Source organism: Struthio camelus, chromosome 2 (assembly GCF_040807025.1).
Source record: "Struthio camelus isolate bStrCam1 chromosome 2, bStrCam1.hap1, whole genome shotgun sequence".
NCBI lineage: Eukaryota > Metazoa > Chordata > Aves > Struthioniformes > Struthionidae > Struthio > Struthio camelus.
The window spans coordinates 126,667,515-126,690,231 of NC_090943.1; the positions used below are offsets into that span (position 1 = coordinate 126,667,515).

At 42.4% G+C, this 22,717-nt stretch overlaps 1 protein-coding gene across 1 annotated transcript in view; it reads right to left on the bottom strand.

The window, feature by feature from the left end:
• Nucleotides 1-19,693: 19,693 nt before the first annotated feature.
• The window catches only part of STMN2 (stathmin 2), a 41,606-nt gene continuing 38,582 nt past the window's right edge, over nt 19,694-22,717 (bottom strand). The window contains exon 5 of the mRNA XM_009689453.2: nt 19,694-21,031. Within this exon, the coding sequence (XP_009687748.1) occupies nt 20,972-21,031 (60 nt within the window). The 3' untranslated portion in view covers nt 19,694-20,971. The remainder of the gene's footprint in view (nt 21,032-22,717) is intronic.

The window sequence follows — 22,717 nt, forward strand, 5'->3', positions numbered from 1 at the left end:
AACAAGCACACGGCAGGTGCAACTGTAGATCTAAAGCTAAACTGTTGTCCTCCCTAGCCTGTTAAATCCATTCCTCTCACAAAGGAAAGGTTTGAAAATCCCCCTACTCCCCCGACCCCAAATAGCCCCAAACAGCCCAGAGCTGGGAGACCCTAGAATGAGTCAGACATTCATTGAAAAAAGTTCAAGTGAGATTTGTTATGCAGCTTTAAAAAATCTTTGGGTTGTTGTTATTGTTATTGTTTTAGGTAATGTTTATCCAATTTTTATCTCCTCACTGAGGAGGTAAGAAGGCTGGCTCCGTGCTTCTTCATGGTGCTGACAAGGTTTGTATGACTCTTTTCACAGCCCCCTCAGGCCCAGCCTGGGTGATCGTGCCTATTAGCAAACTGAAGCTAACAGCTAACAAAATTTTGCCTCCCTGCAGCACAGCAACATCCCAGGCTCAAGGCATAGCTTCAATGACAGGGCTGGCTGAGAGCCACAGGGGCCAATACTGGGAATTCCCATGGTCTGCCCCCAGGGATAAATTTGATAGAGTGACGCATCAGGTTTCCGGTTAGAAAAATCCCTGCTTTTTTTTTTCTTTATACAGCATTAGTATCCTCAGAATGTACCAGCCAGACAGCCTGACTTTGTGCATTCTTTAAGCAAAAAGGGAGCAGTAATACAATTCTTCTTTAGCTTTCATTTTAGCTGTATACTTTCTAATGCAAAAAGGAAAAAAAAAAAGAAGTTAAAAATCCCCTCTTATTCCCAGTCCCTACGCTAGGAAGTGCAACCTTCCCTCCTTATTATTTTCACTGCCTTACATGAGATGGACACCTAGTCTGCCTCAAATAGTTGCTGAGAAAGCTGTGGTTCAAGCTTTACATAATGAAATACTTTTTATACTGGAGTTCGTTGTGAAGCAGCCTGTTAAGCTCCGCTATCTGCATTGCATTAACTTTATATCCCAAAACTCCTATCGGAAAGGAGATTTTTATGTTACTGTATTTGACACACCCCAGCCAAGGCTCCATCGCCTTCAATAACTCTGTCTGAAGCCTCTGACTGGAAAAGGCTAGAGAAGAGTTTGCCAGGGGCTAGCGCCACCTCGGATTTAATTTTCTGGTGACAGTATCTGCTCCTCACTCATCTATGTTGGATGAGCTGTTGCAACGATGCTGTTAACCCTATGGGATAGTGAAGTGAGTGATAATGGAGTTATACTGGTATACGCAACTTGTCCGCAGCATCCACTCCTACTTTGTTAGAAAATCACAAGGGCTGCAAAATGAAGTGCGTGCTAGGGGAGTGGGAAGGGCACAGGGGAGAAGATGAAACCCTTTTATCATTCAAACTTCACTCTAAAGAGGAGAATTTTTATTAATAAGCCTCCTTTTCCCCATCCCCTAGGGCTTTTCGCAATCTCATCACTACTACATTTGCCCCTTCAAAGTTAAGTGATATTTGCAGGAGGTATTGCATCATGTTTTAGGTAGGGAGCCAAGACTCAGGAAGCTGAAAATCAAAATAGCTGGTCGAGGTGTTTGGATCATTTTTTATTTTTTCCTTTCCTCCTCAGGACAGTCTTCTGTAACATTTCCTTGATTTAAAGCATGGCTGCTCTTGACTTCTTGGAATCCACGGATGACTTGTGCTTCTTGAAATTGGACTGAGGTGGTTCTCGTGTCAGAGTGCCGGGCAATAAGGAATACAGAGCGGCTGCTTTTCCTAGTCTCCCATAGCACTTATGTAAATGGAAGCAATAAAAGAATCCAGTTCCCACAGCAGCTTTCAGACCCTTAACTGCTAGACTATTTCACACTCCAGAGTCTCCTAACACCTTCACAGTTTCAGCAACAAAGAGACCCCTCCACTACTCTCTGATGAAAGAAAGCGCATGGCTGGAACAAAACAGAGTTCTTAGGCAAAATTAATACTCCCGTGAGATGCATTTTTGTATGTTTGACTTCACAACTTACCAATGTATTTTTAATACAATCTTTTGTGTATAATTTACTAGGTCTTAAATAAGTTATTTGATAGCACAGCCTTCCTTATGATGCCTTAGATCATCATGCATATAGTCCCTCAGCGAGGCTGCAGGTTTTGGATTTGCCCCTTAGACTTTTTCAGCTGAGAGGGATTAACTGATGATGCATGTAGGTTGTCGTAAGTGGATCAGAGAAGAGTGGGTCTAGTTCTGCCCAGCGTGTTTAGCAGGTACTTGCTGTCACTAGAGCGATGAGGAGGGGGGAATCTTGCACGTTGTCATAGACTCTAGAGAGAATTGTGCTATAATGGTCACAGATGTTTCTGCCTTTTCCTCCAACTCTTATTGTTTCCCCTCCAGTCTTCTTTCTCCTGGTTGCTCACCTAAGACTACTCTGCTGCTTGCTGGTCCACTCTCAGCTTCTTCATGTAATGACTCCTGATCTTGTGGCAGCGCTTTCCCGATTGGCCAGCCAGTTCTCATTCCCACCTAGATCCAGTGTCAGGCTTCAGCTTTTGTCCCATAGGTCCTTGGGAGACCTCCGTGTGCCCTCTCAAGCTCCTATTCCAGTCTCCTTGTCACAGTATTCTTATTTTTTTCTTTCCTTTATCTTGGATTGCCAGTTTTCTTACTTGAAACTTGTCTTGTTACAACATCTTACTGGCTTCTTGTCACAATCTCACTGCTTTCCCTCCTCCCTGCTCTGGGTTTTATCCTATCCGTATCTGAAGGAGACGCTTTCCTCTATAGCTGCTTCATCCCTTGCATCACAGCAAGCACAAAAAGGAGGACTCTTTATTCCTCTTTCCATGCCTAGCCCCACCGTGCCAATAGTAGTCATTGCAGGAGAAGTCCTTGTGGTTATAGGAGCTAAGACACTAATGAGGATCAGAGCTCCATGAGGTGGGTACTTGGATAGCTTAGTCACACAGTAGGACTGAAACCTGTTTGCTAAGCGTGCAACCATTAGGGCTTTTCATTGACCAGGTCTGGCAAAACTTTTCTGAGCAAGTGCAAGCGTCTGTTTTCCCAAAAGTTTAGATCTTGCATACATTTTTGTTGGTTTGTCATGTGGGCGGCCAAAAGATGCCTTCTTACGAAAGGTCATTCTTTCTCAGATTTCATGTCCTGCTGCAAAGTATTTGATACTAGACAATTTAAAAGGACAATTCACAAGCTTCTCTATCTTATTTATTGGGTTATTTATTTATATGGACAAGACAATGAATATTCCCTAACCTCATTCTTTAACGTATTATTTGGATGAAATTTTCTATGAAATAAGAAAAAAAGTTGGTCTTGTTGCAGACTTTATCATGAAATTTTTTAGCTGGAACAATTAAAGTTTTACTCTCATAAGCAACTGAAAGTAGGTGTGCAGAATACGAACTGTGGAGCAACCTTGATATCTGAAGATGTTACCAGCTTGCCATGTGATATACTGCATTTTGAGATTGAAGTACTGCACAAACAACATATACAGGACAATTTCCTTTGCAACTGCTGTGCACTGCAAAAATCTGTAAGCTTTCACCCCACATATAGGGGATGAGCAAGGGTACGGGTAGGAGAAGAAGGGAAAATATTATTTGTGGTATGGTAGTGCTTAGGAGTCCATGCATGAGCTAGGAAGCCATCTTTAGCAGCTGATGAGATCAAAATAGCTGAAATAGCACCAAGTGTAGGTTTACTAGGAGTTATGGAGAACCATGGGAAGAGAACCACTAGCTCCCCTCCCCTTCCTTAGCACTACTTAGTGATAAATGTATTAGGTGTACAGAGAGGGTTTCTCTGGGTCATCCAAGCTTTACTAGTGCTATCCAGACAGAGGAAGATGTTTGCTACATATGGGAAGAGAGTCTTTTGGAAGCTATTGTTTTCCCAGAAGGTTGTGACTTTTTTGTCAGAGAGCTTGTGGAATATTCATCCTTGAAGATATTCAAAACTCAGCTGGATGAGGAGGCCCTAAGCAACTTCCTTTAGCTTTGAAGTTACATTCAACTTTGAAACTGGCCCTGCTTTGAGATGAGGTGACCTCCAGAAGTTCCTTCCAAACTAAATTATTCTGTGACTCTTGTCTTAGCCCTGTGGAAGATAGTGGCTCATCTGTTAAAGGGCCTCAGGATCTCATGAACCCAGTGGGATCTGGTGTCTGCACCATCTGTTGAGGGAGCAGGGTCTGGAGCAGGGTCTGGAGCACAGGAAATGTGAATTGGGAAGGAGGGACCTGAGGTCAGACTGGGCATAACGGGGTGAGGAAGACGTCTGTTTGAGGAGCTCTGTGTGCGGGTGACAGCAGGGGAGACACAGCTGAAGTCTCTGTCAGGATGGCATAGATGTTTGCAGCTCTGCCATGGGGCACATAAGGAGGTGTAAGCTGGGATCCTAAGGGGGAATCTTGAAGTGATAAAAATGTGTAGGAGGTGATACTCTACAGTTAGAGCATGACTTTTGGGAGGAGTTAGAGGCATGGAAGGAAAATGGTTGGGATTGTGGAAAGAGCTCAGGGTTGAGGAAAGGCTAGGGTGTGAAGGGAGAGGACACTCGCCTCTGTCATCCTCATTTCTCATGGTGGTTAGCAACCCTATGGGATTGATCTGTAGCTTGGACACAAGAGGTAAGATCACTATGGGCTGGGCTGGGCCCTTATTCACATTGGGGTTGCCTCTCTCCATGAAGTGAATGTAATTACCTGGGTGAAGAAGCTAGCAATAAAACCTCTTATGCAGGTCAGCGAGAATCTGAATTGTCACAGCCACAGCAATGCTTATTGTCTTCCTTGGGCATGAGCAGTACTGTAGCAGATATATATATATATTTTTTTCCTGACTAATTGCTTGTTTCTTTTGTTGCCTCTTTAGTTCTACTGCCTGATACCAGGAACAATCACGAACCTGTAGCACTAAATAAACAATAACCAATAAACAACAACATTCAGCAAAGAGTCTGTGCCTACATATAACTCAGTTCCGTCAAATGACTAGTCATTGCAGCGATGGCAAGAACCTATGCAAGAAAAAAAGCAAGAAGCCTTTATAACCTTGGGAAAAAATGTCTTCTCAGGATGATGTCAGAAAAAACATATCTGGGTGAGAGACCTGTCCGAAGAACTTCAGCAGGGAGAGAGGGACTAAATCTCTGTAGAGCAGGAAGGAAAACTCTTCTCTGGAGGACCTATGAAAACATCAATTATACCTCCTTTCAGGGAGTGTATGGAGAATATATTCCAGATTAGTGTCTCTGGAACAATTTTGTTTTATGCACAGGCTTTCTCAAGACTGGAAGAGGAAGCCTGTGAGGCAGCAGAGCAGTTTTATTCTGTTGAGTGGCCCATAGGAGCAAAGTACTGCCATTTGGGGGAGGCAGTCTTGGCTTTACAATAGCAATGGAGCTGTCTGGGAAACACTTTTATACAGTTTTATGAAGGATGGAGACAATAGGTTTCTATAGAAATAACTTTTACAACTCTATTGATTTAACACAGAGTGAGAGTGCTTCTGTTCCAATAAAAGAGCCTATAGCATGTATTGTCTCCCCAGTTCTCTGTGGCTTTCTGCAGTTTGGAGCACAGCATGCATGGAGCTGACTCTGCTTTTCCTCCCTGTCCCTCTGGAGACAGCTAAGGCCAACAAATGTGACTAGGCTATGTTCTAACACGTGGGGCACCAGAGAAGGAGGATTTCCTTAAAGAAAGTGCAGTGCAGAGGTTTGGCACAGCCCTTAATGATTAAGAAGTTCACCCTACTGTCTTTATGGAGACAAGATTCCTGTTGCAGATTCCTGTGCCTTTTCTTCCTGACACCTGTGGGATCAAGCATTATATGGTCAAAATTGCAAAATAATAATCTCAATGCCAATGAACAGGGAGAGATTCCTTACAGAAAAAGATCTAGTGTCGGAAAGTATCCTATTCTTGAGCCTTTAATTGCCTGTAACTGGCATCCCTATGGACCAAGAACATGCTTCCTAATTCAAGAGTTATGTTTCTGCTCTATTGAAACAGTTGCTATTTAAGCGTTATTAGAAATGGGAAAATAGTGTCTGGCAGCCCAGTCTGTAAAGTAAAATGCAGTGGACACACTGAATTGGCAAAGTCCTGCAGGCTTACAAACAAGCACAGATAAAAAGTTACAGTTGCAGGCATCACTGCAAATCCTCCCCCCTGGCCCTGAACTTTCCGTTATAATCTCGGAGGTAAGGCAGCCTGGGCATCACGTGCAAGGGATGATGTAACACTACCTTAAAGTTTAAAGACACACATGCCTCTAAGGTGTCCGGATGAGCAGGCAAGGATCAGTGTTAAAATTTTTTCCTGCCAGATGCTTCATTCTAGACACATTTTTGAAGGAGTGAAATAAGACTCAAACCAGGTCCACTACTAGTATCTAAAATGAATCAGGTCATTTTTCCTTTTAGGATTCAGTGATGCTACTAGAGAGGAAGTCGGATGGCGAAGCTGGAGGATTTGGATCGGTGATGGCTCTCATACGACTAAACTGTCAGAAAGTAAGTCGATTTTTCTGGGAGGGAAAGTTTGCCAGCTACTTCCCTCTGTTGACCGAGTTACTGAAGTACACTAACCTTGGGTAAACCAAAAGCAAATCTCTCAGACAATACACGGGGATTGAAAGGCAGATAATAGGCCAGATTCTTGGTATTCATGAGCTGGTGGAGCTTTGCTCAAAATACTGTAATGGCTGAGGACTGGGCCACAGTGATCTTCGTTTGAGCAGCTTACTTTATGTAAGGCCATGCTCTCGAAAAGAAAAGACATGGATATTATGTGTGTACATCTTTGCAGGCGCTTCTCCTTTGTCTTTTTTATTTCTAAATAGTAACACCCAATCTAAATTTTTCTTTGCAGCAAACTGTCAGTAATCTCTTGCACTTAGTATAAAATAAGGGAGGAAAATGAAGCTAAACTAAAGTTTTCTTGTTCCAATGCTGTTTTTAAAACAACGGCTTGGTATTAGTCACCACAGCTACCGAATGTGGGCAGCATTTCAGGAGAGCTTTACAAGAGTATTGCTTTCTGTCAGCAAAATGTTGATAAACTCATACTGGCTAGAAGGCTCTGTTTCTAGTCCTCACAGAGTGTTAGAGAATGCAATGGGTATTGTGGAGTGATATCCTTATTAAACCCCCAGCAGCACTGGAATCAAATTTCACGATATCTATCATCCTACCGTGCTTTGGTTTGACCGCAAAGTATACATTTCTCTCCTTTGGGCAGGAAGAAATGGTGGCAGTGACTCATGTTTGACACTTAGGTCATCTAACATGAAAACCATTTCCATCGAAGACTTGCAAGGCCCTGGCTTGCCTTTTCTTTTGTTTTCTCACTACTTCCCTGGCATCCTCGTACGTGACAATATGTTTCAAAATGCTAAAAGAGATGCTCAGTTGGCACAGTATCTCCACAATTGATTTGCTGCTGACAGAAGGGTGTTACTCAAAGGGGCTTCAGCTCTCTGTAAAGCACCCCTCAAATCTGAACAAAGTTATGTTTCTGTTGGTTGCCTGAGACACTGCAAAGCAGCACGTCTGTGCTCAGAGGCAGATTTCATCCGTGACAGAGGCACCTTTACTGCCCTGACACAATCCTTCCTCTCAGTGTATGGATTTTTAAGGTGTCCCCTAAATTGGCTAAAAGAGTGCCATAAGCTCTGCACCGCTTTTTTGAGAAGTGGGCTGAAGTGATCCATCACCGGCTGGACACTTTTTCACAGCTGACCTGGTCCTGAGATGCTGCTGCCTTGGAGAGAGCCTAGAAATATTGTGGTTCTCTTTAAGAGGTTAGTAAATTTCTAAAGCTTTTTGGCAACAAGATGTGTTCGTCTGCCTATCTGCAGAATATGCTGGCCAGCCACCACATGATAGCTGTCAAAAATAGCCATGGGATTTCCTGAATGTGTCAAGGAATGCTGCAATTCTTTCTTGATGACTCCAGGAATAAGGTCATTGGCCTTTGATCAGATTCACAAGCTCATGATTTGCCTAGCTCTACTCAGCAGATGTATACTTTAGGACTCTGGTTTTAGCTGTCGTCATCAGGCATCATTTACTATTGTCTTTTTTTCAGGCCTACTCTGCTTCATACAGCTATCAGTGGATTTACTCTTCAAAGTTCTGTCATTTTTAACACTAGGACGGAAAAGGGTCTTCACTCATTTAGCTCATATGTGACACTATGCTCATTTGGAGTGTTCTGTGTCAGGATCCTAAATAGTCCTAAACTCCGTGGGATCACGTCCAAGCTCTTCTACTCCTGGCAGCTTCTTCTGGTGCCATCAAATGTTCAGAGTGACAGGCCACTGGGAGCTCTCCAGAAAACATATATCATTAAATCAAATGTGCATAAAGATTCTTCAGGAAAATCATTTCCAGATCTCTCCAAAAGAGCTGATAAAGAAGCTCCACTAAACATGGAGTTTTTATGGATGGATTAAAATATAGACAAGCGATCTTTACCTTTGTTTTTATAAATTCCTAACTACCACATCTACAGCACGTCCTTGACTTTAGATTTAGCACCTAACATGATGGGAGGAATCAAACAGGATCCACAGGGCTGTGGCCTGACTTTTTAGCTTGAGGACAGATTAGCTTGTGACTGGGAGTTATCGTAAAGCAGGCAAGCCCGTCAGTGCATTTCTTTTTTTCAACATGAGATCAGTGTTGCCTGCACTGAGCATAAAACAAGGAGTTGCTTCTAATATGTGCTGCTACTTAGGAGTGTTGCTGTGATGTAGAGTTTGTTATTGTTTGCAAATCTTGTACCACATCTACTGTTTCAATGGCTTTATTAATAATACAGCAAGGATTAGTGGGCTTCATCCATGTCAGAGAATGGAGACACGCAACTCCTGGACTGAGTCCCATGAGTACCTGGTCACAGGTACATTTCCAAATATCTTTTCTTTCTTTGTAGGAAGCCAAAGCCAGTCTGTCTTTTGCTGATATTGTTTCACTGTGGTTTGTGGTCAAATGCAGATACTGTTTGAATGCACATGATGAATGAATGATTGCTGTAGTTCTAGAGCAACAGCACTGTACTTTCCATTTTAGGGAAGATTATGACATGCTATCTAGATAAAAAGAGGATTTTATCTGAAGGTCCCTAGCGTCATTAGCAATGATGTGCATTATTTTATTTATTCAGTTGGCTCTAACCGTTTTCCCTTTTACAGTGACTCAGCTTTTCAACTGTGAATACTCATGTCAGATCCCTTATTAGCCACCCAAAGATCAAATGAATGACCACATCTCTTATATATTTTGCGTAAGTAAGTGCTTCATATTGTCCTTTTCTGTAAAGGTTATAGCTGATTTCAAGTTGCGTTTTCCTAAAGTATGGTCAAAACATGAAGATTTAAACCTATAACTGAAAATATTTTACTTTGATTTATTTGTGAATGCTATAACATTACCAGTTTTCCTTTAGAAAAATAAAAACTGACATAATATTTCAACATCATATACTAATTCAGTATTCTTTTAGGGATGAAAACATGAATGATCAAAATCAATTAAGTGCTAATATGGTTCAAAACATTTGCATCAATTACCATCAATGTTGGATTGGAGAATACCATTTGTGTTCAGAATGCCACAGCCATTTCATTGTAATTCATATATTCCTCATTTAACAATCCATGAAAAGGTCCAGGTTTAAGAAAAATAATTGCTATGTAATCAGATTGTGATTAACAGGAAAGAGAAGGAAATAAACTTATCCTTAAGTAATTCTGCAGATCCACGTCTGGTTTCTGAGAGGCAAAGTGAATTCTTCAAAAACTGAAACGCTTGCTCAGTTTGACAACACGTACTGGATTCTGTACAAATCCTTGTGTGTGACTTAAACAGGTTTTCATAGGGTAAGCATTGCACTGTTTCAAGAAGCGCACGTGAACTGATGAGGTCCAAACACTCAAAATGATGTGTTATGTTGTTATTTATGGTGCTTTATCCCCTGGTGCAAATCCCAAAGAAAGAGCTGCGTTTGTCATGAAACTCTTTCACCAGGACTTGCGAGTATTATCTTATTTTATGGCACTACGGACAAAATGCATAAGATGGGACAAAACAGACATATTTTGGAAACTGCTTGCCTTTTCCGTTCTATATCTTCCCTAACTCAACCATCTTTTCCCAGAAAATATCAAGCAGTTTGTAGTAAGGTGTTCTGTCTAAGATCTTCAACAGCACTACAGAAGTCTATAGGGTAATATTCTCTTATGACTGCAGTACGAAATGAAGCCCAGTACGACATACAGAGGACAAGGAGCTTATATGGGTAACCAGAGCAATCGTCTGAAGGATTTGTGTCACGAGGCAACCCCATTAAACTAAGTTAGGTAGCGTGTGAGTCATCCAAAGTGGGGATGAGAAGATGAAGCTGGAGAAGTCTCAATTTCTGCTTTCAGTTGCCTTGAATTTAATATTGCTTATAGGAACGGTGTCTGTACTTGCATTGACTTTGCAAAGCAGCTTAAAATATTTAAGTGGTGGCCTGTGTGACTACACCTTCCTAAATGCAGGACATTTTCACCAGAATTGGAAACCTATTTGGCCTGCTTCTTGGAGGAGTGGCCGTTCCGTCCCTTGTGTACCTCCAGCAGCTTCTTTGGGTACTCATGTTAAAATAATTTTTTGATTCCATATGCAGTTGCTAATGCTTCATAGATTGTTTTACCCTAGGGACATCTCAAACCCAAAGCCTACAGAGACATGTAGGTAATAGTTTCTGCAGTATCAGGCCGATTGCTGAACTTGCTATTAAAACTGCCACATTCATAATTTCATAGAGTTGTTCCTCAGATTTAGGTGTAATAAAATACCTGAAGTTACTAACATGGTTACTTTTGTTGATATGTAGAAGCTACTTCATTCAGTGCCATGAATACCATGCATATTCATAGTGTGGCCCACATAGCCATTTTGCCTTTTTCTTGGTAAAGTCTGTTGCTTCAGCTACTGCGATTTGCCTTCCTCTTCAGGCATTTGCTCAGCAACAGCCCTCAGGATGGTAAGACTCATGAGTCTTACCTAATTCTGAGCAAACATGTGAAGTTGTTCTCACTCTACCTCAGGCATTTTGATATCTCAGATTCAGTTTTTCTCTAAGATCAGCAGCTCAATAAAACTCCAACTGCTCTAGCCACTTGCAGCTGCATTTGCAACCAGTGCTTATCTGGAGAACTGCAATGCAGATTATTTCATATTTCACTTCTGTTTGCTTTCTTCTAATCCCACTGTAAATGTAGCAAGGAATCTTCTGGTGGGCTTTTGAAGAATACTACTATCTTCATGATGATATAAAGATGTGAAAGCATCTTTTAAGACTTTTCCTAGGGAGATAACCCACACAGTGGAAAAGCTTTTTTGTTCTTTCCGGCAGCTGTTGATTACTACTAAAGGCTAGTAGAAATAAAATAAGCCATTGCTAGGACCAGAATAATGAATAGATATCACTGATCAGAACAAGGAGAAAGAACATGTTTTGCTATGTTGCACAAACCAAGAAAGATATACTTTATGGGGATAAGTGTTCCAGGATTCAGTATTAGAATATTTGCATTTGATTTCCACTGCAGGGAGGGAAAGCTCGATACAATATCCAGCAGAAATCAATATACTGTCTGCAAACAAGATGCATTTCCTTTTTAATTAGTCAATTTTCATTTACACTCCAGATTTGTACATCATTCAGTTACTGGTCATTAGGTATGACAGGCAAAGGACTTAAGAGCTACAAAACGTGTATGGAGCTCTTTGGCAAACTGAAATACTTAGCTGACTTCTTGGTTCTGTACAGGCTTTAAGTCCATTGGAAAATAGTCTGAAATATGGTGGAAAGAAGGAGAGATACAGGCTGCACCAGTTCTCTTTATTCTACTGCAAAGCAGTTACCTTTGCTTTAGAAACCTCTTGCCTTTCTCTCTTTACTTGGACAGTAAGTAAAAGGTAAAATAGCACCTGATTTCATGGTGATTCCCCTATGTTATAGGTCAGGGGAAAGCAGGTGGACTTCCAGTGTGGAAGTCCCCCCCAAACGGAGAAAAATCTAGTTTCTTCGGGAAAAAGAGTTTCCCAGTTTCTTTGGGAAAGGAGTAGGAAAATGGGAAAATAAGTATTCTGTAAGATTCTTTCCATACGTTTGATTGGTCTAAGTAAAAAGGGAAGAACTTTTCCAGAATTAAAACCTAGGAAAATATTCCAGCTTGCCATATAATTGGGGTCAATGCTCCATGCTTGCAGAACAGAAGTAGCATCCCTTGGTGGTCTGTGCTAGCTAGCAGGGTTTCCATGTAGCAGCTTCTGGCCTTAGGCCAAAAGCTTTGAAAATATCAGGTGCCCATGCTTATCCATTTTTAGTGAATAAGGAGAAGAGCAGCTCCACGTTTCTGAGACTCCAGATGGAGAGAGGCCTCTTCCTTAGGGGAAGGATTGCTCTTTGGCTGGTGATTGCCAAGAACTGCAGTTGACTTGCATAGGCCAGTAGGGCACATCTGCACACCTGCTCTCCTGTTTTGTAATACTGTAAAACATTTCTGTTAAACCAACCCCCAAGAGTTGAGGTGTTTAAACTGGGAATAAATTGAAAAATTTGATAACAGATAGACAACCGAATCACGCTTTTGAGGGATGACTGTGCCCTGGTGTCTGAGTGGTGAGTATTATCGGAATACAGAGGGGGCAAGTACGGTTCAGAGAGCTGGGACTGTTAGTTTGGAGGAAAAGAGAAGCTTTGTCCATAACATACCCCTTCTGTAGCAACAATCTCAAAGTTTCCTATCTGCCTCTTTTTTTGAAAGAGCTGAGGAGCTGCTTAAAGGTGTAGCAGGTAGCAGACAATGCTACCAGGTGAGAAACAAAGGGAGATACTTTTTCAGCTGTGGAGCTCATAGTCACAGGATGCTACGGATACCAGAAGCTTACCTAGGTCTCAAAAAGTGATTAGACATATTAATAAAAGAAATAAAAATCCATCAAGGATATTAAATAGCTTAAATAATTCTTGCTCAGGCGGCTTCAGAACAGCATATTGTTGGAGGGTAGGGAAGCATCACCACATGCCTGTCCTGAGCTTATATTCTTCCTCGAGCATCTATGACTGACCGCCTACAGAGGCAGAGTACTGCACTGAAGGGATTCTTGGTCTGACTCAATGCAGCTGCTGTTATGAGTGATGGTTTAAAACATGTAAAACTAATTAAACCTGCAAGACACTTACTGTAGTTAGGTATTTGAGTTTGCTTAATTCAGAGGGAAACAGAAGAGTGAGTTCTTAAAAAGCTTGGAAAATCAGGCAATGCGTTGGGGAGCCCTGCTCAGACCTACAGGACAGGCTCAAAAGTCCTGAGTGCACTCTAGTCCCCTGCTTTCACAGAGGGTCAGTGCAGAAGTGCAGTGAAGAGAAGAAAGATAGCCCAGCGGCTTCGGGAGCCAGCCTCAGCAGAGTGACAGCCAGCTGGACTTACCCACTGCTTCCTGGAAAAGAGAGGGAATCAAATCTTCTTTGCTCCTTGAAACAAAAACAAGGACTAATTGGGCTTCATTAGAAAAAGATAGAAGCAGCCAGTCCGGTGGCAGAAGGAGTGGGAGAACCATGATGAGAGAAGCCTTGGCCAGGGGGACACCCTGACTGCTGCGCTGGGGAAAAGAAGCTGGTGTCTGGTACGGGAGAAAATGCCAGCTCCGCCGTGGCTCCTGTGGGCTGCAGAGATTTGCATGGCCGTGCCGGCTCTGCTCACCCTCCACACTGACCTGGGGCCCTCGCAGCTGCGTTACGGCAGCCAAACGCTTGCACAGGCACATTCTGGGATTCCCGGCGTGGAGCTGCTCAGATGGGGAGATCCAGTTTTCAAGCCCGCTGTGTTCAGTCAGCTCTGAGCCCAGGCCAGGGAGCTTAGGGCTGTTTGAATATGTCCATGCACATGTGCTGCAAGAGCCAGCAGGTGCCTTGTGTAATATAAAGGACTTCGTATAGCCAAGACTGCTTGCTACATCTGTGAACATTAAACATGCCTCAGCATGGATGCCAAGCTGTTCAATCAGCCCGTGTCTCTCTAGTAAACTCTTACAGCGTCCAACCAGTGTAGCTGCACGCAGGCTGCTTGGGGGATGTGGGGACTCCCTGACCCTGCCAGTCACCCACCAGGCAGAGCAGCAGCTAGTGCTGGCCAAAATTGGGCCAGGGATCGTTGTAAAAGTTTAGGTATTCCAGAGCACCGGGAGAGGAAGCTTGTATTATCAGCTTCTTGTTAAATAATTAAGTATGGTAAGAATGATATTAGATGGGTCTTTTAATGCCGTGTCCTCTCAGTCCTCCACAACTATGTGTCTTTTAAAGAAAAAAGAGTTGTCTATGGCCTTGACATGGCAAGACTGACTATCTAGGATAACCATGAAAATAATATAGGATAATGAGAAGAATCACTATCAACTGTATGTTAAAAATTTCCAGTTCAGTTTGCTGATAAGACTTATCAGAGCTAGGGAGATAACTTCCTAAGATAATAGGGATGTGTTCCTGCCTTCAGCAGTTATAATAAATCTTTTCAGAGAAAAATACTAAAGTTTTCAAACTAGCCAAGCATTTGATTATTGATAGATACTTCATTTATAAAGCAGGGAGGTAAAAATACACAAAAAATGTATTTGTTAGTATAATTTCAACAGCCAGCTCTAATGCTGAGCTAATGGCAGGCCAGGACACCCAGATAATGCAAAATCCTGATAATATGGCATGAGCTGGGGAGTGCAGGGGCACACACTCACATGATACCAGTGCTGAAGAGCTCCCTGGCTGGCTCCATAGTGCAGTTCCCAGATATCCCTATGGTCTTCTGCTCAGAGACAGGGAGGTTGTGCCCATGCATTCCCGCAGGACCTTCCTGAGCCTCAGAACGGTTGGGGAGCTCAAGGCAGAAGCAGCACCTTATCCTCTGCCCTTATCCTCATTGGTAGGGTGTCCTAGGAACCTGGCACACCAAAACCTGACCTGGTTCTTCCTGGCACATCTAGGGTCTAAGGGAAATTGTTAATTCAGGCTCCGGCTGTGTTCTTTGACTGAGCAGCTATGCAGCTTCCAGACCTGTCCCTGAAGGCAGAAGGCCTGCATTTATCTGGTGCTGCGCCTGAGCTAATGTCTGCAGCAAGGATAATCTGCAATCTGGGTAACCTGATTATAGTTATTTGGGAGCTGTCTATATCCCACCACACTCCTCTGATTTTTCAACATTTGCAAAGAAGAAAATGTAGAAATACAGGGCAGGAAGGGAGTTCCCAGCTGTTGAGTCTGGTCTTTCTGCTGTGAGCAACCAGGTGTGTTATCCTTTCCCAGCCTGCTCCAAATCCAGCTTTAAAAGCAGTTTGCTTTTCCTGCTTCCATTCTGCAGGCTGGAGAGCTGGTTCAGGCTCACTGGTGGCTCACAACCAGCTCTTAAATTCCAGCCTAATGGAACAGCTAATTTATACGTATTTATTCTTATGGCTACGTTATCCTTCAGTTTATATAACATTTCCCCAGTGTTGTATTCATAAGGAAATCTAGGCAAAGTAATGAAATTTGCCCAAGGAAGGAGTAATATCCTTTATGCTATATAAACGCAAAACCAGATTTTAGGACAAATGATAGAATACTATTCTTCATGATGCTCTAAAACAGGGTTCCAGTATAGCACACAGCCTAACATGCTTTTCCAGATGGAATTTATCATTCACAGCTGCATGTTAAATAATGAGAGCTTGCCCTCTTCTGGTCACAAGTAGTTGTACATGGAGATTTTGGGGGAGCTGCACAGTGGCTTTCTTTTCTGGAACCTGTTTGACCAAAGCCAGCCTGTTACAGTAGGAAGACTTTTTTGCAGCAGCTATTTCCTGGTACCTAAAGAAAGGGAGACTGGCATCGCATTGGAGGTGGTGAGTGGTGAATGTTTCCCCAAGTAAGTTCTCAAAATATGTGTTCCTATAGGCTTTGTGGAAATAGTCATTTGAATAGAAACAAAGAGCTCCATTAATGTTCCCACAAGAAGACCCAAGCTTAAATGCTGTCAGAGCAACGGCACTGAAGAAATTACGAATGCCTGGAGTAGAGGCATTTTACAGTACATTGGAGCACCTCCTAATCCATGGAGGATCCACAGGAGACTTGTTTCTGCTGCTCACAGAGCTGCCAGTTACATTTACATATGTAGGCTGGATTTTAGGCTCCTCTGTATGTCGCCTAGTCCTCCTTATCTGAGGGAAGGGAAGAGTTCAGTGTTTTTGAAGGATGACAGCTCCAAGTGTGACCATCTTCTCTCCTCTACTGGGAGGTTAAGCCTACTTTTTAAATGTGAGGATTGTTTCATGGTTCATTTAACCCCTAATCTGCTAGTGGTTTTTGATACTAGCTTTTCTTGCTGTTCCATATATTTCTGAAGCTGCTTTTATCACCTCCTTGGTCTGTCTTCTGAGCTGGCTGCTGGAATTGTCTGTTGCTTGCTCGCCATGTCTGAAGGTGTAATAATGTAGCTATTCTCATAGTTACATGAATTTCTGATTAAGGTGTTGTGATGTTTGCAATTCTGGCCACTTCTTGTTCCACACAAAAATATCAGCTCCTTTCAGTTTTATAGCTACTCATGATCTTTCCTCTCATATTAGACTGGAGTTAAGTCCCAAAAAGTCTGGGCTCAGTCTTCAGATTTCAGAGCCACTGTCTATATTACATAAGGACCTAGCACAAAGATTAAACGGGTATTCTTCAGAGAGAGAGCCATGCAATGCAGTCCCTAGTGTATTTAGAGATTATCCTTTTTATTAAGACTGACCACTGCATGGCACTATTGCACCAGCATCACTGCGGCGCCAGCCCTCAGACATAAGGAAGATAATGTAAAATCTCTCATTACTTAGCAGTATCTCTTCTACTATGTGCAGTTCTGCTTTCTTTCACAGCTAAGAGATGCTCAAGAATGGGGGATGTGTTGCAAAATGGAAGTAGATCCTGCCTCTCCCTTTGCAGTCTGTCTTCCTCTCCACCAAAAACCTGATGAGAGGGTTCGATTAGATACGATAGGATCTGAAAAAAGCCTGATGACACGGAAAGTGTTTGTGCTGCCTGAAGGGCAGGTTTTAAGTCAGATTCCCTAGTTTTGGGAGAAGATGAAGAAGTACTTCTCTTCTCTATATGGTTTCAGGTGCTGGGAATAAAGTTCTTTCCTAAGCTGATCCCAGGACCCATCCTTCTGAATGGACTGGAAAGAAGCGGGTGACCCCATGTGCACATGTGAGCGTGTGTGCGTGTGGCATGTTACCGTATACCAGTCAAGAAGCACAGAGATGGCTATGTGACTGTAGAAGTGTTTCAATTTTGTTCCAGGCATTCAAAAAAGCACCATTACATGTGACAATAAAGGGGAAAAAAGCCATTGTTTTCAGGTTTAGGACCAATGATAGGTTTAAATCGTAGATCCAAAGCCTCCTGGCTTTGGAAATGTTTTTCAGTCTGAGTATGCATTTTGGGCTGCAGTCCGACCACATGAATTTTGATAGATCTGAAATGTTCCTGTCTGTTTACTCAGCCAGTGTCCTCATGGCAGCCTTGGCACAGCTGACGGATTAACTAACAGGAAAGAGAGCCCTAACCCAGCCTCAGTGTTAGTCACGGGACATGCAGAGGCCACAGGTCAGAAATGCCTTTCTCAGTGCTCAGCACAGCTCTGGCCTGCAGCTGAGCAATTATAAATCTCTGTGAGATGAGGAAGCATCTGCTCTGTGTCACATGGGCACTGCTGGCGCCATCCTGCTCTGTGGGCAATGTCGCTTAGCCCACAGTAAATGCTCTGCCCGGCAGTTTCAGTAGTCCAACGCTCACTGGATATAGCTGGGTGCTTAAATATAAAAGTTAATCAAGGAAGTGGCCTGATTTCCCCCCCCCCCCCCCCAAATGCTGAACACTCCACTTGCCTTTGAATTAAAAAATAAATTAAGATCTTCCAAGTATTATTTTAAAATGGATGTTTAAATGGATGTTTTGGATATACTATTAGTTCTCAAAGAGATCTTTATTCTGTAACGCCATATAAGAGACCCGTCACACAAATGTGCTTTTGCTAGCACAAGCCGCGAGGAGCTGGGAAGTCAATACTAAGGCCTGGGGTAATATAAGGAGACTGCCATGTTGCAGATCACCAGGAGGAGATTTCTTTTTGCTATTATATATTAAATACGCAGTTGGATTTAAAAACAGACTTTTGGAATATAGTTATACCTTAATGAAATGGACTCTAAACCCACAAACTGTTAAGATATCTAAGTAAATAAAACAGGAGCAGGCACGCTCTGTCACCAGCTGCGAGTGGTCCACGCTGCCCTGTTATTCATTCATCCCTCTGGCGCAGTTTTGGTACCTGTGAAGCAGTACTTCCCAGGCAGTGCCCAGGCACCTTTCTGGGGACAGCAAGTGCCAAGGACCATCCCAACAGGTACGCTGCATGTGGACACGCTCGTTCCTGGGGGAAGAGAGGATGGCCGTACGGAGGTAAGCTGGGCTGTCCTGCTGGGCCTCAGTGCCAGGGTTTGCCCTTGGCCAGTTAGCAGATGTGGCCAGCGAGACTAACGGGAACGGAGCTTGCAGCGCAGCCAGGTCTTGTTAAGTCAGGGGACAGGGGAGAACTAAATGACTTGCCACTAGGACATGAACCCAAGATCCAGGAGCCCTCAAACTGAAACCTTGGACCTTAAATTAAAATATAAGCCACTTCTATAATGCCTTTTTGTTTGTTTGTTTTACTATGGCTTTAACCAAAATACAAACTTGTAAGAGTTGGCAGTGTTGAAGCTCATGACATCCAGATCCAAAGTTTGCTATTTGACTTCCTCTGGCAGGTTTGCTTCTGATAATTTTGCCAGAATGACAACAAAACCAAGTTTCCATAGCAAGCTGGATTACTCTTCTCATTACATGGTAAAGAGCTCATTGCACACTGGCCTTGCAGCCTTGCACATGGGAGAACTTCTGCTGCTTTTTGACTACTGGCCAAGTCTTCCAGGGACATAATGTGGCTTTGAAATAAAACAGGTTGAACGGGTCAGAAACTGGCTGATGTAGATCTGGCCCACGGGCTTCCGGCCCATGCCTCTGAAAGAACAAGTCACTCCATTTTCATTAGTTTAAATAAGAAAACGAATCCCAGAGGTAATTCTGGATCACTTCTCTAGTTCTAAACGGGGTCAGATCCAGTTTCATTTCTCAGTGCTGCAGCTCAACAGCTTCCGTAGCTCTTTTGTGTTTTTCAGAAAATCTTAAAAATGAATACTTTTTACCCTGCAAATGAGTGTATTAACAGCCATAATCTTGCTGCAGCTATGATGTTTGTGCGCAGGGCTGTATTACTAACTTTTCTTTCCTCAAATTCCTTTTTTTTCAGTGTTGAATCAGGATTAAGGCATGTAGGTGTGTATGGCTAGTTCTTTTTCAATATACTCTGTCCTAGAGGTAACATGTATAGAATCAGGTTATATGGTAATATTTAAAAATAAGCTGAGTCTAAGCACTGGAAAACACATTGTGGGGTCAGTCCTGTATTAGCAGAGAAATAGGCTTGACATACTAATAGGTCTCACGTAAGTCTCATTTCCACGCTTTTATGATTACAGTAGGTTTGGTTTTCTCTTCAAACGGGCACGTCAGAGAAGTAATAGAGCGAGAGAACAGACAAGCCCTTTTTCAGTTCACAGAACCCCAATTCTTTATTAATCACAGCTTGCTCACAATGACATACAGGAAAATAGCACTAATGAAGAGTAGAATATGCAGGCAGCAACCTCCAGGGGGGTAGGGACAACTTCAGAACTGCAGCTATTTTGGGGATGATGTGTTAGGTTTGGTGATACTGTACTTGGCACAAGCACCCTGTCTAGTCATTCCTGCTGCTTCAGCCCTCTTAGCTCTAGATGTCTGTCACTAGGTAGGGTTGGCTAACACTGAAGAGTAAAGGTCATGTCAAATGGAAGTCAGCAGTGTCAAAAAAATGTAACAACTGGCTCACGAGTTCCAGGTGAAATATTCAGTAGCCTTTTGTACCGTTACACACATAACATGGTAGCATCAGATGAGTATCATAGATCATGGCATCTACAGATAAAGCCACTTGATGCTATTAGTTGCTCCATCAATAAATTTTCAAGTGGTGAATTAAGCTCACTTTACAATTAGCATTTGTATCGTTTAGAATTTGTCATAGCTTGATGGTTACAATGCTCCTCTTAAATTCTCCTTAAACCGACCTATGACTTGCTTTCACATCTGTTGCAAAGCCGTATTTGCTGCCTCTCATCTCAAAAGGCAGAAGTAGCAAGTATGGTACACGGTGATTTAACCTCAATTATAAAGCACACTACAGAAACCTGTAGGGCAAATTGCATTTGAAGAAACTGCATTTTAAGAGCCTTTTGTCTTGGACAGCTGAATGTGAAGTCACAATACCTGTCACCTAGCTACTGCTTTAACAAAGCTTATTGATGGCAAAGCGTTCTAGGTTGTTAGGCAATGACTGGTCTCTAGCACCATAGAACTACTACTGACCTCGTCGGTGGGTTGGAATGAGAGTTGCAGGGAATGGAGTTAGACGTGAGGTGCTTCAAATGAACCAACTCAGCAAAGTCAACTGAGTGGAAATAGACAACATCAGAAGCCTGTTACAGGACATGTAAGATTATGAAATAACTTGCATAATGCAATACTTGTATTTTTTAACAAAAATGTAAGTATTTACAAAATAAGATCCAAGTTTTTTAAACATCAAGCAAATCATTCTGCAAAGAGACCGCATTGTTTTTGTTTTTATTTTTGTTTCTTTTTTAAAGTTTTTTATTGAGTTCCTGATTTTTTTTTTAAACCATGTCATACATTTCCCATACTGATATCGCATGATCCATAATAATATAGGCAAGGGGGAGTTTACTAATGGTGGGGATGGGTCACATCCACCATTGCTGTTTTCAGCCAGACAGTTCCACCTGGAGCTCCTTGTTTCTACGAACCTCTGCAGCATGCCTCTCCTGGAAAACATCAAGAAGGCAAAAATCAAACCTCTTTCTCATTCTGCTTTCCCAGGGAGGCTCCTGATGACAACCCCAATAAGGCTATGCATTTCACATCTGTGCAAAACTTGTTTCACAACATGACCGTCTTTATGGGCTGCAACTCAGGAGTAGTAGCATCCACCAGGCCAGCCCATGGCAAGCTGAGTGCTTACATTGTGCTTTACTTCCAGAGCTCAGTCTTATGCCTCTAATGCCTATGCCTTATATTCGGTCCTCATCACCTGAAAGTTTCCTTTTAAGGGCCCACACTGAGAGCTGGTGCTTGCTGCATAAAATGTGCCATGTGCCCACATTTCTTTTTGACTTCCTAAATGTTACCAAAACAAATATAGAGAAGGGTGAATGGGCTTGAATTCCTTGCTTACACAGTGTATTCAGAAGACATGACAGTTACTACGTAATCTGTAGTTTTTAGGAGTCATAATTAAAGGTCGCAGCATTTAGTTCCACCCAAACGGGTAAATCTGAGTATCTCACACGTCCCTCTAGACCAAACGATGAGGCTAGCTGGCCTCTTGGTGCCTTCTCCAGCTCTGACGAAGAAGGGGAGCTGTTAGCAAACTTCAGTGCTAAGCCCTGCTGTTCACCTTTAGCCATGTTGTCTTCCCTTTTACAGAAATAGTTCACAATTATTTTAGACTTATTTGAGCCACTGTACATTGAGATACTTCTGTGGAAATGGGCCTGTGGTCGGGAATAACAGCTGTCAAATAAATTTAGGAATGTTCCACTCATGGTGCTTACCAAACTGTATTATTTTTGGCAGCTCTTGGGTTTTAGGGGGTTTTGTTTATACCTCTGTCCTTCTCAACTGTCAGACTATCAGACTTTTACCTCCCTTGTGTCTGATCCCTAAAAACCTGCCCCCACCAACTACCCAAAAGCAAATCTAACAAGATGACTATAAAAGCAAATATCCATCCTAGCAGACTTCAATTTAAGATGCTCCCTAGGTATTTCTATACATTAGAGGATCTCTTATTAGGATTGGTCAAAAATTCATTGAAATCAACAGAAATCTTTTTATTGCCTTAGTTGGACTGTGGATCACAGGCCAGGACAGCTTATTGCATCAGCTGAATCTGTAAATCATATTGTCTTATATGATCTGTAATTCTGAGCTCCAGGCTTTTTAAGGGCCTTGTTCCTCTGAGCTCCTGTTAACTGCGGTGTATAGAAATCACCTTGATACCGGCTGCTTCTAGACAGCAAAACCTGGGGGTAACCACATTCATAGGTCAGTTTTGAAGACTTTGTCATAGGTATCTCACTTCATCTTTTCCTGCATATGCAGGTTTGGCTTTTGTGTTTGTGCAAAACAGGAGTCATGCAATTATTAATTTCATCACATTTCTGAGGAAAAGTGGCTTAACAGTCTTAATGTTGTTAGCATTAGTCCAGTACATACAGATGCTCCAGCTGTCCTTCCCATTTTCCTCTTAGTACCTCAAGGATGACTAATTGGCTTTTTCCTTTGTTTTCATAAGCTTTGGGATATGTGCCTGCGAATTAATCTAATGCAAAAATGTTAAGTAATTTGGGCACAGTTCTCCAGCTCAAGAATTATCCAGTTTGCGTATTCACTAATAACATCACCCTTTGGGAAACTCTTGGTTTTTCCTACTCTCTGAAAGGATATTT